We start from the raw sequence: 15,953 nt of genomic DNA, 5'->3' as shown, positions 1-15,953 counted from the left end.
TACGAAATTAATAAAAAAAACGTAATTATCTTTTAACCTACCCTGTATAATATTATAAAAACTTATATTTTAAGAAAGAAGAAATCAAGGAAAATCCAAAAATGTAAAAGTATATAGGGTGTCCCTTTAAAAAAACGAAGTTACAACTAACTTCCGGTATAACCGGAAGTAGCAAAGAGACCAAGATATTTTCATTAAATAGTTCACACCTCAAAACCCCTGTATTCCGATTTTCATCATTTTCTTACCTTGAGTTCTCGAGATATTTCTAATAGGCCCTTTATCTGCCTCACCCTGTAGACAATAAGTTTCAGTGAGCATTTTGCCTTTTCCAGTTCGAAGATATCTTCTTCATCTTTCTTGACTTTTCGTTTGCTTAATCTCTGTATCAAGACTTCACAACAAGTGATGACAAACATTCACTTACAGACTCATATTAAAAAAAAACAATAGATACTGAATCAATATTGATAATAATTATTAATTCAATATTTAAATTATTAACATTTTTATTTATATATTGATGTGATCTTGATTATTGATATGAGATAATATTTTTATATGTCATTTAATTTAATCAATGCATTAATAATAATCTAATTAATTTACCAGATCACATATCAATATGTTTTCAATCTCAGGGCTTTTTATAAAATTAATTACTTACATACGTGGCTTCTAAGTATTTCTCAATGGTTCCTAATCGGGATAGGAAAGAAAAGAGTAAAATAATAACACATATGGGTTACAATTGTAATCAAAATATTGTTTATTTTATTTAAATGGCAATCACTGCTTAATATTTGCTATATCTTATTATTCTTAAACATAACATTTACACATGGGAATCTTATTTCCTTTTGGTTTCCAATTGAAAGTTTTTATTAACATTTAACTATTATGATTTATTAGCAACAATTCTATTTAAGTTTGATGAAGCTTTTCTGATATTATTGATTATGTTTCTTCAATTTTAAATGTGGTATTTAATACGAAAAACCCATACATTCATGTCCAAACAAATGAGACTGACCTTTTTCTGGTGAACTGAGAATGTTTTCACACAAGACCCGTTTCCTGCTATCCTTGGCTGCAATCAAAACCTCGTCCTGGCTTCCAGTAATGTTCTCCTCTGAAACTAGCTCGTATAGCTCTCGTTTCCTGCTTCTGTCGTGATGCTGTGTTCTACCTTTTTCGAAACTGCAATCAGCTACCGGGAACTCTTGGCTCAAAAAGGTTCTTTTACTCTCAACCTGGCCTACCTCTCGTTCCACGATAGATACTCCACACTCACGGAACTACACCGGCTTTCTCACTCTCCGTACACTACCGTCTACTACTGGACTTCACTTCTCGACAGCTCAAAACATTCTGATCTCTATTTGTCATTCATTCCCCTACTTTCTAAATATCCCTTCCAGATTCACAAATCAAACTTCCACCACCAACTCTCAGTCGCAGTATTCCTCAAAACCAATTTTTAATCTTTCTAAATATGCTTAATGGATTTCAAAAGAAAAATAGTTAATTCCCATTCTAAAATTACTTTCTACTAATTACAAAATTTAATGATCTATTATCTACTTCAACTGAGTCTTATTTAGCATAAGCTAATGATCGAACCTTCCGCGAACTACGATAATGACCTATTATCGATTTCACTTGAGTTTTATTTAGCATAGGCTAATGATCGAACCTTCCGCGAACAACGATAATGGTACGCCATTCACTTTGTTTGTTCTAAGCGCATTGTCCCGAGTTTCGTTTAATCACTTCTTAAAATTAAATATAACAATTTGTTGTATACAGGTTGTTCTAAATTTATATGCCCGTGGTTGAGAAAATTGAAAATATTTTATATTAAATTGAATTTTGTTTATAATTATCAAAATTTAATTTTCATATCAAATAGAAATATAACAATATATATATATAATTTGTGATTATCGTGTAACGACCTAAAAAATACGCAAAAGTTAAAAAATAAAATATCTCTGAAAACAATTACAAAGACCTACATGTTTTTGTATTTTCCCTCATACTTGATGATATTACTACGTATGTACATTTAAGCTTTATCAAGTACATATTAATCTGTTATTTAAGTTTTAAGACCACGATCCGTCCTCTCTACTTAGCCGATCTTGACCCTTGTAACCACAGAGGTATAGAGAGGGTAAAACAATGAAATAAGCTCATTATGATACATTTCATACTACATGAAAAGCTGAAGTGTCTGTGGGAAACATCATACTTGAAAAACCGATTTTTGTATTAAGGAATAATAAATATTTAATAAAAATAAAAATGTATACCATTTTTATTCAATTGCAATGCGAAGGCAAAACAATCTTATTTTTCACTTAGAATACGGTGCGCAGTCCAGCACTCTGAATCGACGGCATATACCGTAGTGCGGCAGATTCGTGCAAATATTATAAGAATTGCACATTTAATGATACAAGCATATAATTTGGTCCACATATACTGAACATATAAAGGTTCAAATTTAGATATGAGGCCATCTCAGATTTTGCCTTTTACAAAAATGGCGGTCATTCAAAATGGGCGACTATACATGTGTGACTAATAGCACGATATCTTTTGAATTAAAAGTTCGATTTTAACCAAATTTGGTACATAGCTTCTTTTTGTGATTTACAAGATCGATGTCGTGAACTGGAAGAATCGGTTTACCAGAAGTTGTGTTTTTCCTGGTTTTTTATGTAAAACTATTTTATATTATGTAAGAAATTTTTTCACCCTGTATATATTAATTTTTCAAAATGGTAATACCACCATTGAAAAGGGCGTAAGAATATGTTTTAGGGAATATTTTGAACTTTTTAGTTATGTTAATTACCATTTAATAAATGCATAACGTATCTTAACATGTACCTATGTGTGTCAGATTCTTGCAAATAATATAAGAATTATTGTGCATTTAATGGTAGAAGCATATAATTTGGACCACATATACTACACATACAAAAGTTCAAATTTAGATATCAGGCCATCTCAGATTTTCACAGACTTTACAAAAATGGCGAGCATTCAAAATGGCTACTATACATATGTGACTAATAGCACGATACCTTTAGAACGGAAAGGCCGATTTGAGCCAAATTTGGCATTAAGGCTTTTTTTTTGATGAATAAGATCGAGGTCTTGAACCGGAATAGTCGGTTTACCAGAACAGCGGTTCTCAACCACCGTGTCGCGACACACTGGTGTGCCGGAAGAACCTAGCAGGTGTGTCGCGAGATTTACGAATACGATATTTTTATTTATATTTTTTTACTTGTTATAATATACCAATCATGCATTCAACCATTTTTTTTTAACTATTAGGTATATACCACGTTATACCAATCAATAAATTGCCAATCCGTAATTGTTTCCTCTCTAACTGTTTTTAATATACATATTTTTAATATATATCTTTTTAATATATTCATCTGTACTTACCTACCACTAGCAAAAATTTGTACATATAAGGGTGTCGCGAATCTGTGGGGAGTACATTAGTGCGTCGCTGAGTAAAAAAGGTTGAGAACCGCTGTACCAGAAGTTGTGGTTTTACTGTTTTTTATGTAAAAATATGTTGTTTTTTTTTCAACTCTTTCACCCTGTATGTATTAATTTAAAAAAAAAAGTAATACCGTCATTGAAAAGAGTGTAAAAATATTTTTTAGGAATGATTTTGAACTTTTCACTTATTTTAATTACCATTTAATAAATGCATAACGTATCTTCACATGGCTTATTTTAATTACCATTTAATAAATGCATAACGTATCTTCACATGTACCTATATGCGGAAGATTCATTTTGAATGCCCGCTATTTTTGTAAAAACAAAATCTGAGATGGCCTCATATCTAAATTTGAATCTTTGTATGTGTAGTGTGTGTGGTCCAAATTATATGCTTTTACCATTAAATGCACAATGATTCTTATATTATTTGCACGAATCTGCCGCACATAGGTTCATAGGTACATATGAAGATACGTTATGCATCTATTAATTGGTAATTAACAGAACTAAAGAGTTCAAAATATTTCCTAGAAAATTCTTTTACGCGCTTTTCGACGCCGTTATTAACTTAAAAAAAAATTAATATATACAGGGTGAAAGAATCGGTAAAAAAACAACATGTTTTTGCATAAAAATCAGGAAAAACACAACTTTTGGTAAATCGATTCTTCCGGTTTAAGACCTTGGTCTTACACATAAAAAAAAAGAACCTATATATCAAATTTGGTTGAAATCGGTCTTTTTGTTCAAAAGTTATTGTGCTATTAGTCACATATGTATAGTCGCCATTTTGAATGCCCGCCATTTTTGTAAAAGGTAAAATCTAAGATGGCCTTATATCTAAATTTGAACCTTGATGTGTGTAGTATTTGTGGTCCAAATTATATGCTTCTACCATTAAATGCACAATAATTCTTATAATATTTCCACGAATCGGCCACACATAGGGTACATGTAAAGATACGTTATGCATTTATTAAATGGTAATTAACATAACTAAAAAGTTCAAAATATCTTCTACAAAATATTTTTACGTTTTTTTCAATTGCGGTATTACCTTTTTGAAAAACTGATATATACAGAGGGAAAAAATTGAAAAAAAAAAACATATTTTTACATAAACAACTAGTAAAAACACAATTTCTGGTAAACCGATTCTTCTGGTTCACCACATCCATCTTGTAAATTAAAAAAGAACCTATATATCAAATTTGGTTGAAATCGGACCTTTCGTTCAAAAGTTATGGTACTATTAAACACATATTTTTAGTCGCCATTTTGAATGCCCGCCATTTTTGTAAAAGGCAAAATCTGAGATGGCCTCATATCTAAATTTGAACTTTTATATGTGTAGTATATGTTGTCCAAATTATATGCTTGTATCATTAAATGTGCAATTGTTTCACATATCGGCCGCACTACCGACGACATATACGACGATAAATATTTATAGTCCAGGGCGCATCTGTTTTGAGATGGACGTTGAGAGGTGACTCAAATTTTTTTGCAGAAATTGCTTGAAAATAACTCAGATAATAATATTTGAGTTATCTTTCCACTCAAAATGGTCAGGAACATTGTTTAAATAATCAAAATGTCAAAATATGAAGGAAAAATTCGATTTTTTTATTGGTTTTTTGCTTATAACTTTAAAACTATTCATTTCTGAGAAAAGTTGTACTAACATAAAAGTTGTGTAATTAAATTTCCTGCAATATAGACATGGTCAAAAATTTATATGTAAAAAAAATTTATTGGTTAAAACCAACCGGTTTAATAGATTTCAGCTTTCGCAAAAAAAATTCATTTTTTAAAATGTTGCAGCACTAAAAATAAAGCAGGTAGCAAGTTGAATTTTTTTTTTGCTTATAAAAGTGTACTGTACCTTTCATTTGCAATTTGAAAAATTAAAATCAATTAATTACCACGGCGTCAGGAAATTTTTTAAATAAACATTAATTTTTGGTGCTACGCGCAGGACAGCGGTGTTCGATTCACACAATTTGATTTCCACCAAAATTTCTTCCAATCTTTATCTAATATATTATTTTTTTACTCTATATTTTGTTGTATTTTAATATTTTAATTTCATAAACATCAAACTAATTTTATTATTGTTTGTGAAATATTGTTTAAACAATTGCATATGTTTAAAAATAATAAACTTTTATTCTCTAAGTTAAAATATATGAACAAAGAAATTTTTGCTAAAAAAAGTGTTATTTCAAAGGATAGAGTATGTGTTTTTATTTTGCAATAAACAAATTTATTTATTTATATCGAAATGTAATAAAAATTAAAATCTATCAATCATTATCAACGGTCATTGGAATGCCCAGTCAGAGCAAACTATCCGCTGTCCTGCGCGTAGCACCAATAATTAGTTTTTATTTAAAAAAATCCTGACGCCGTGGTAGTTAATCGATTTTAGTTATGCAAATTGCAAATAAAAGATACAGTACAATTCTATAAGCAAAAAATTCAACTTGCTATCTGCTTTTTTTTGCGAAAGCTGGATTTCAAAATTTATTCTGCAAAATCTATTAAACCGATCTTAATGAAATTTACAGTATTGTGTAACTGTATCATAAAGTTTTTCTGGGTGAAATATGAAGGTCCTAAGTGTAGCATAAATAGTTGAAAAACGTAAAATGCGAATACTTGTTGAGGTTGAGGAATTATATAACAGCGATTTCTTGCAAAACAAAACATTTTTTTGTATTTTTTGGGCCATTCTTACCAAAAAATATTCCTACAAGTTTTTTCGTAGAATGCATAGTTTTCCAGATAAACGCGGTTAAACTTTCAAAAAATCGAAAAATTGCAATTTTTGAACCCGAATAACTTTTGATTAAAAAATAAAATGGCAATTCTGCTTAACGCATTTGAAAGTTTAAGTCATATTATATCGGTTTTGAATATTTGCGCTGCTAAAAATTTATTTTTTTATTGTTAAAAAAAGCTATAAACACATAGTGTTTTCTGTGCCTAATACATGCGTTTTAATGCATGCTACGTAGAATTCGCCTCGCTTGCACTTGTACCTACTCTACCTACTCGTTCGATTTTAAATGAGAAATCATTGAAAACATCACTCAAGCACTAGGTGTTTATAGCTTTGTTTAACAATAAGATAATAAATTTTTAGCAATGCAAATAATTAAAACCGATATAATTTGACTTAAACTTTCAAATGCGGTAAGTGGATTTGCTATTTTATTTTTTAATCAAAAGTTATTCGGATTCAAAAATTGGAATTTTTCTATTTTTTGAAAGTTTAACAGCGTTTATCTGGAAAACTATGCATCCTACGAAAGCATTTGTAGGAACATTTTTTGGTTAGAATGGACCAAAAAATGCAAAAAAATGTTTTGTTTTGCGAGAAATCACTGTTATGTAATTTCTCAACTTCTTTGTTTATAACAATCTTATCGACATCCGGATCAACTGTTACCCAAAAAATTCATGTTCTACGGGTCAAAATACATAAAAAAACTTGGGTAAGTCCATCTGAATACAGGAGACCGTTGTACCCCCCCCCTGGCGACAGGACTAATTATGTCAAAATAATTTTATTTCATTGAATTGTCGCGTTAATTTCATTAAAACAGGAATATAATAAGATATATTTGAAATAAATTAGTAAATAATATCTAAATATTAGTTTATTGCATGTATTATAATTACTTTAAAGCCATATTAATATATCTAAATTAACACGCGCATGCGGAAAAGTAAAAACCGCGTGCGGAAAGGTAACACGCGTGCGGAAAAGTGAAACTTTCTAAACTAAAATGCGTGCGCGAAAGTAGACATTTTTTCACGCTCGTAGAAAAAATCTAATAAGTACTGCCAAATATCGAGGTCGACTGTTTTCTTTGGGCTACCTTTTATATTCGCGTCATTTATAGTAATGGCTATATTTATTATTAATAATTTTTTATTTCTCTTTAGAGACTATATACCTAAATGCTGAATTCATGCAGAAAATCCTGACAATCTTTTTTTTTGTTTCAGAGTAACCATGGTGGCTGTGATAGTCATAATTCTGTATTTTGTTCTTGCCGCCAGTGGCAAGGATCCGAATATAGAAGAGGAAGAAGCAGCTGCTTATAATTTTATAAGAGTGACTAATAAAAAGATTCAGGAAAATCTGAATAAGGCAATGATAGCTGACTGGAATTATGCTTCTAACATTACGGATTATAATCTTGAAATTACTGTAAGTCTAAGTAACGTCTTAATCTTGCTTATAAAATCTAGGAATTCCATATATAAATAATATCTCTTTTGTTAGTATACATTCATTCAAGCAATTCACTTCGCAATTCTAAAGGCCTTTATGGATTTGTTTGAAATTTTGACAGTAGCTCAAAAATGATGCAAATAACAAACCTGACTTGGTGCTAATGGAGAATGCCACCCTTTCTCGGGAATGGAAATTTAAAATTTCAAAATGACACCGGGAATCGATAAAAAAATTAATTTTATGAAGAAAATGTAGAATAAAATTTTTTACTTAATTTAATAATTTCCGAGTTATTCGCGATTGAAAGTTCCAAAAAAAAAAACACGTTTTCAATAGTTTTTCGCGAATAACTCGAAAATTACGCATTTTTTGGAAAAATTCATTGTTTCATTAAAATTGAAGCTTATAAGCAAACAAGGAAATCAAAGGAAACAAAGGAGGTCTTAATTAAATTTTTTAGATAATATTAAGCAACTTATGAGTCATTGAAAACAAATTTTTTGTTTTTTGTAAATTTATGTAAAAATTTGAGCTCAAATAAGGGAAAAATGATTCATTTTTCATAGAAAATGTTAATAAATATTTTTAAAGTACTTTTTTAGACCTTTAAGATAAGCTTTCATCAAAGCCTCTAACATGAAAATTGGGCAAGCTATGACGAAAATTAGTCAAATACCTCGAATTTATAAAAGAAAAAATGACGGTAAAATGTATGCCATGTGCGTCAAAATTAATATCAATCATAGCCCATATAAAATTAACTTTATTTGTGTGCCTACGATACGTTCCAAAAGTTTGAATTATGTAGGTAGAGTAATTACATTTTGAAAAAACTTGTTTTATTTTGTTTCGATTTTTCAAAAAACAGGTTTTTTAAAAATATCTCAAAAACTATTGGATTTATGAAGAAACGTGTTCTGAGCAGAAATTTAGCTTTTTTTTTTACTAAAAATTTTGCTTTTTTTATAACTCACGTATCTTATAAATTAAGCGAGATATAGGCGTTTAAGATATTGATTTCAATGCAAAAGGAGCGTCTTTTTAGCCATTTAACATTAAAATTCTCCGAACAAAAGGGTCTAAAAAGATTGTAACTCTCATGAACTTATAGGTTGTGAAATTGCCAACAAAATGATATGAAAGTGAATACAAAAAGCTTAAAGGGAAGCCGAGTTATTGTTAAAAAACCAAATACATTTTTCTAGAGATAATGTTTGAAAATTACGAAGCGTCTAAATTTTGATGTTTTTGGAGTATTTATTCTTTCATACATGCAGTTCTGCTTGTATTTAGTGATGAGCGAGACTGATCTTAGTCTTGCGGTCTTGGTCTTGGTCTTGCAGCAAGACCAAGACCAAGACCAAGACCGTCTTTTGGTTTGCAAGATCAAGACCAAGACCAGGTGTTCAAGACCAAGACCAAGACCAAGACCGAACCTTGCAAAACTACGCAAGACCAAGACTAACCTGCAAGACTCTTGCACTTTTTTTGCGACAATTTTTTCTTATTATTTAACTTTATTTTTTAGTTCAATAATACCTATATACTTACATTGTAATAAACCTTAAACAATATCGAATTTTTAAAATACATAATATTTTAAGCTAAAAATCAACAATTTTGATATTTACTTTGATCGGTAGTAAAACAGATTAAGGGGGAATTCGTTTTAACATCCCTCTTCTAACTTTTCTAGCGTTATCTTATAATTTTACGACTGTAAGTACAGGGTATTTAACGTAAGCAAGCCACTCAAATAACAAAAAAAGCAATCGAACGTAAAAAAAGGGGCGCACAATCGAATTTAAAAAAAAATACTCCATATTAGACTGTCGTATAAGAACACATTTTATGAAAAGAATACTGATGACGTCGTTTCTGTAGTACCCAAAAATGACATTTAAAAAACCGTATACGCTGTGAGCTCGTACGTAGAGGGGATATTTACAAATTCGCGAGCGCCAGTAGTGACAAGTCTGTAAACCTTTACCGGAAATTTGACATAAATGTCAAAGTGATTAATTTAAAATTAAAATTAAAAACATTAATTATAAAAAATATTAGTTGGTCAAAGCTGTGGTATATATTTTTACCTTAAATATACTTACGTTTTAAATACTGAATTTAAGTTTTTTTAATGTTCTATTAATCTATTAATCAATTAATCTTAGCGCCATCTACACGATAATTGTGAAAGTATCCGAAGTAAGAAATTCATATTTTGTCAATAGAACGTCAAAATGATTAGCAAAATCTTAAAAAAAAAATCTATTACAATTTAATTACTTTTTTGCGTTGTAAATATTAAGCGATAACAATTAAATAATAAATTTAAAAATTACCGGTGAAAGTTGAATTAGTAGTCCGCTGGGAGCGACACCAGCGAAGCTCACAGTGTATATGTAGAAACAGAAATAAAATTTTTCCTATGACAGTTCAACAGTTTCCAGTATAATAGATTTTCCGCCATATTTGTTTCTAATTGGAACTTAAAAGCTAAAAGTAATGAAATTTTTTTGAGTGATACTGGATTCTTCGGAAAATGACTTTCTCTAATTTTTCTATTTTCAGTTATTCTCTATTATAAACAGTTTCCGAGATATCGAGCTTTGTCACACTATACAGCCACCCTGTATATGCAGAATGTTTACTAAGTATGTGTACAAACTTTATAGGTTAAACGTTCATATAAACTGAAAATAATTTTTTTTAATGAGTGTTCACGTTCGATACATCATTTCAATAATAATTTTACATCTGGTTAAAATTGAAGGTTTTTTAATTTATTCTCCACATAAAAAACACAGTTTTGCTTTTTCCTTGTATATAAATATGTATAATTCAATAAAGCGCGTATTTCCTCCAAATAAAATAAAATATAACTCATAACTTTTTCTTTTTTCTTCTTTTTTTTTACTTTTTTTTTCTTTTATATCATATGCTATTGAATGTATAAAAAGCAGGTTGTGTCTCAACTCAACTTTAAATTGAAATTTGAAAATAAACCATTACATTTGAAACATTCATACTTTTTAATGAAATAATTAGGTGAATGTATAATGTTAAAATTGGTATCCGTTTGAAACTACATTCTACATTCTTGTAAAATTTTAAAGCAAAAAATATAGTTTCATTCTTCAAATCTTTATTTATTTCAATGTACATTTTATTCGAAATTGTTTGGTTCAAATTATTACTACCAAAAAAGCAAGACCAGCAAGACTCTTGCAGCAAGACCAAGACCAAGAACAAGACCGGCTAGTGCAAGACCAAGACCAAGACTGCCTTTTAGCTACAAGACCAAGACAAAGACCAAGCCTGCAAGAACAAGACCAAGACCAAGACTAGGCTGGTCTTGGTCTTGTTCTTGTTTTGCTCATCACTACTTTTATTTACATATCGAGCAACAAAACTCTCAATTTTGCTGATTGGGGATGGACAAAAGTAAATGGCACCTTGGTACCAAACTAAATGACGGATATTCCTGCACCAGAAGAACTACTTAAAATAATATTTTGCAATTACAAAAAAGGATGTGGCTCAACTTGTGGGTGAAGCAAACTTGGATTATATTGCAATCAATCTTGCGGTTCTTGCTCTGGTGATAGCTGCCAAAATAGTTCTCCTGTCGATCAAGAAGAAAAGGAAGTTGATGCAGAAGAAATAGACAAATTTGGAAGTTGAAATTAAATTATTGATATATACTTTAATAAAGAATGTGTGTGTACTTTGTACGCACGTAAGAGGTTATACTTCTACTATATGATTCCAACGAAATTAATATATGTACTTTAAACAGTTTATTTGTATTTTATTTAAATACTAAACTAATTTTAATACTTACTACTTTCCAAATATTTTTATTAAAACAATACCAAAAGTTAAAAAATAAAAGAATATAACACACACAAACACATTGAAAAAATGCACCAAAGAAATGATTTCTGAACAATAATAATTATTGTTGGCAAAAATTTTACCTAAATACGCATTTTCTGAAAAAAATTATATAACGAATATATTCACAATCATAAAATGTATAAAAAAAATAAAAAAATATGAACTTGCATTGCGATTCGAACCCGCGTGCTTAGACTTGAAATCCACTTACACACACCAGTCACCCGACTTGACCACTTACTCGTACTTGTCATGTGGGAAGGTAGGCTAACTGAACGTTTTACTGTTTGACAGTTCTGAATTTAATCAAAATAGTTTGATTTTTGTGTGTGTGTTCACAAAGGGAATTAAAATATTAAAATACAACAGAACATAGAGTAAGAAAACAATAGGTATACTAGATGAAGAGTAGTAGAAATTTTGTTGGTAATTAAATTATGTAAATCAAAGCATTACCTACTAATAGATATGTACATATATTTTCCAAATACGTAAGTACCTATGTAATTTTTTATTACAATACTGAAACATTTACAATTAAGTACGTACCTATTGCTTTTACAACTATTTAAAAAGTTTATACTTTTGCTTGCCTGTGTCCTCACAACAATAAAAACTAATATCATTGTATTAGCATTGTATAACTAGACCATAGATAAACAGATAGACAGATAGACCGTAGATAAACAGATAGTCCGTAGATAAACAATGCTAATTTACAATGTTGTTTATCCATAACCTCCATATTGAACAATTATTGTCATGTCATTTGAACACCCAATCAGAGCAAAGGTATAATGCGTCTGCGCCGGGGAACAAGGTTTTTGATGAATTCGCGCATATTAAATTTCACTCCCATAGAGCCTAAAGAAGTAGGTATAACTTCAAAAATCATATTAACTTTATACTTAATTTAATGTTGTAAAATAAAAAATATTTTTCATTATCATCAAAATGTGAAGTTTAAAAAGTTTAATTTCCCTCAAACGAATATTTTTATGGGATACAAATTTTATAAACATATCATTATATCATAAGCAACAATTAATTTTCATATTTGTAACGAATTCCATTACTTCAAGCTTTCAAAAAGATGTTTCCTCCAATTTTTATGGTAAGGGGTAGTTTTTAGAGGTTGAATGAAATTGAAAACTTGTATGTATCAGGTTTTTATATTTAAATCATATATATTTTTTATTTAAGATCGAAAATAAAATGATTTCATAATCTTAGCCATTTTTTAAATAACTGTATAAGGGGTAGTTTTTAAGGGTAGTTACATATAAAATATCGAACTATTAGTTGCATTGTAAAAAAACAACAAAAATTTAACATGTTTAAACATACTGATGTCTATAACTGCTTCCATTTATTAACTTTTAATTTTTTCCCAAGTTTCATTCTTAAGGGTGGTTTTTGGTGGTTGCATTATTAAAAAAATTAAGTGTCAGATTTCTTGTACTTGAAGGAAACAAATTCCCCTAGTACGATCAAAAATAAAAAAAAAATTTCACGTTTCTTGACCATATTTTTTAAATAATCTTTGTAGGTGGGATTGATTTTAAGGGTTTTGAGCTGTAAAATATCAAAATATAAAAGTCATGATTCGAAACAAACAACATTTAACATATTTGAACATAATTATAGCCCATTACCGCTTTAATTCATAAGTTTTAAATTTATTGGAGTAAGGGAAAGTTTTCACCCCTTAAAAATAAAAAGCATTCTTTGTGACCAAGTCAAGTTTGAAGAGGAGGGTAAAATGAACTTAATTCCAAATTTTCAAGAAGATCAATAAAGGCAATTAGAATTGCGAGGTTTTTATCCATTTTAAGCTTTAATGATTGTACTATGTATATTGTCAAAATTATAGGCCTATAACACTGATCTCAAATATAGGCAAAATATTTGAAAAAATAATTAAAATAAGACTTACAAATTTTTTTAAAAAATTTAATATACTATCTGAATGTCAATATGGGTTTCAAGAGGGAAAATCAACGGAAGATGCAATCTGTACTCTAACAGCTAACATCTACAAAGCTCTTGATAATGCAAAACCATCTCTTTGTATATTTGTCGATTTAGCAAAGGCATTTGATACGGTTTCACATAAAATACTGCTGAATAAACTTCAAAAATATGGTATAAGAGGACTTGCATATAACATCCTAGAAAGTTATCTGCTAAATAGACAACAACATGTTTCTATAGATGGAGAAATCGGTAAAGGAAGAATTATATCTTACGGAGTACCACAGGGAACAGTCTTGGGGCCAATTCTCTTCAATATTTATATTAATGATCTATTTAGATTGAATATCACAGGTAAGATAATAAGTTTTGCAGATGACACAGCTATTTTCTATGATGCAAATACATGGAATAACTTAAAACAAAAAGCTGAAACAGATTTTGCTACAATTCAAAAGTGGTTTCAGTTTAATAAACTTACCTTAAATGTAGAAAAAACAAAATATATGCCATTTACATCATATGTTAATAACCTTCCAAATCTTGGCCCGTTAAAAATTGATGCAAAAAATGAAATTCCACATACACACGAAATTAAATATCTAGGTATAATAATTGATAAGCATTTACGATGGAACAGCCAAGCAAATAATATAGTAAATAAACTAAGAGGACTCTTATCAAGATTTAAATTTTTAAAACAATTTTTAGGAATAACTCATTTACGAATTATTTATTATGCACTTATACAATCTCAACTCACATATGGTCTTTTAGGATGGGGTGGAATACGCAATAATTATTTACATTCTATAAATATTATTCAGAAATGGATAATTAGAATTATACACGGAAAAAATTTAAGATATTCTAGTGAGCTGTTATATAACGAAAGTAAATTTTTAACTGTACGTAAATTATTCTGCTATAAAGCCCTTATACATATACATGAAAAAAAGATAATAGGGAGTTTTTGTTGCTACGTAACGTACGCATCTCCGTATACGTAAAGCAACTAACGTGTCGTAGAGGATGAATGTTAAAATAGGTAGTTTTTGTAACTGCCTTAACGTAACGTAAAGCAAATCGTAAAGTCACTTTTAAATTCCGTTGACATTCAAAAAAATAAAACAATGTTCACACAATATACAATTAATATACTAATGTAAAAAAAGATAAATGAATGATGAAATTGTATGGTTTTAATTGCTTCTATTTAAATATAAAAATATTATTTTTCCTTAGGTTAAATTTTTTTTATTTTTGTTTATACCTACTTTTTAGTTGTAAATTATTATCCTACATCAGAATTCCAGTATACCTACATCAGAATTCCAGTAGGTATAATGTAAATAGTGTGGTAATATTTATTTGAAAATTTTACTGAAACTAGGTCATTTGTTTATCTAGTTATTAATTGTGGTGATCACTGTGCGTATTTCTTAAATTAATACAAGATTTGTTTGTTTTGCTTTATTAATAGACAACTTAAAAACAATAAAATTTTAAATCTATTATGAAGTTCCAATTTCCAATTACAAACAGAATAATTTTACTCAAATAGACTAAACCAATAACCAATATAACCTTAAAATGTTTATAAACGGTTAGTACGCTGATGAAATGTTCATTTGGTAGGTAATCGGGCAAGATCCTCGTGTGCATTCGGTGACTTTCGGCTCGATAGGGATGCGTATGAACTATGGAGACCTGTAAGAAGGAGTGGAAACGCAATGCATCGTTTGTGGGCTAACTTTTCAACCTCTAATTCAACTTTCAGCAATCGCCGCTAGAGGCGCAAGTGTTCGAATAGGTGCTACAAATACATTAGCTCTTATGGACTTATTTAATATTTAACTCATTTTATTTTTGTTTTTAGCGTAATTAGACATTCATTTATTGGTGGATTGTAGCTGAATATGTTTTATGCCAAAAACAAATTATTTTAACCTTATAACATATCGACGTGTGGTAAAAAGTGTATTCTTTTTATACCATTGTAGATGGAGATGTGACATCAAATTTAAATTTGTCATTACTTTAATATGTAGGACAGCTTATTTTGAAGCGGAAATATTTTGTCACATTATCTAACTGCCACATTTTTATACCAATGGTATTTCAACTGCAAATTAATTTTTTAATATCTTTGTAACTGATATCAAAAAGTTTGTTAGTTGAAAAAATTGACTTAACTGTACGTAATTGTTTTTAAAAAGTTTAAAAAGTTATTTAAATAATTTGAAGTTTATTGATCAATTTTTTTTAATTATTCTTTTTATCAAAATTTAAA

General features: G+C 29.3%; 1 protein-coding gene across 1 annotated transcript in view; it reads left to right on the top strand.

Moving 5' to 3' along the window:
- LOC126893467 (angiotensin-converting enzyme-like) overlaps positions 1–15,953 on the top strand; it is a 245,854-nt gene that overhangs the window by 162,422 nt on the left and 67,479 nt on the right. The window contains exon 22 of the mRNA XM_050663701.1: positions 7,555–7,759. Within this exon, the coding sequence (XP_050519658.1) occupies positions 7,555–7,759 (205 nt within the window). The remainder of the gene's footprint in view (positions 1–7,554; positions 7,760–15,953) is intronic.

The sequence above is a fragment of the Diabrotica virgifera genome, chromosome 1, assembly GCF_917563875.1.
Source record: "Diabrotica virgifera virgifera chromosome 1, PGI_DIABVI_V3a".
Lineage (NCBI taxonomy): Eukaryota > Metazoa > Arthropoda > Insecta > Coleoptera > Chrysomelidae > Diabrotica > Diabrotica virgifera.
The sequence above is the reverse complement of the archived record's forward strand: the minus strand, read 5'-3'. Positions and strand labels throughout refer to the sequence as shown.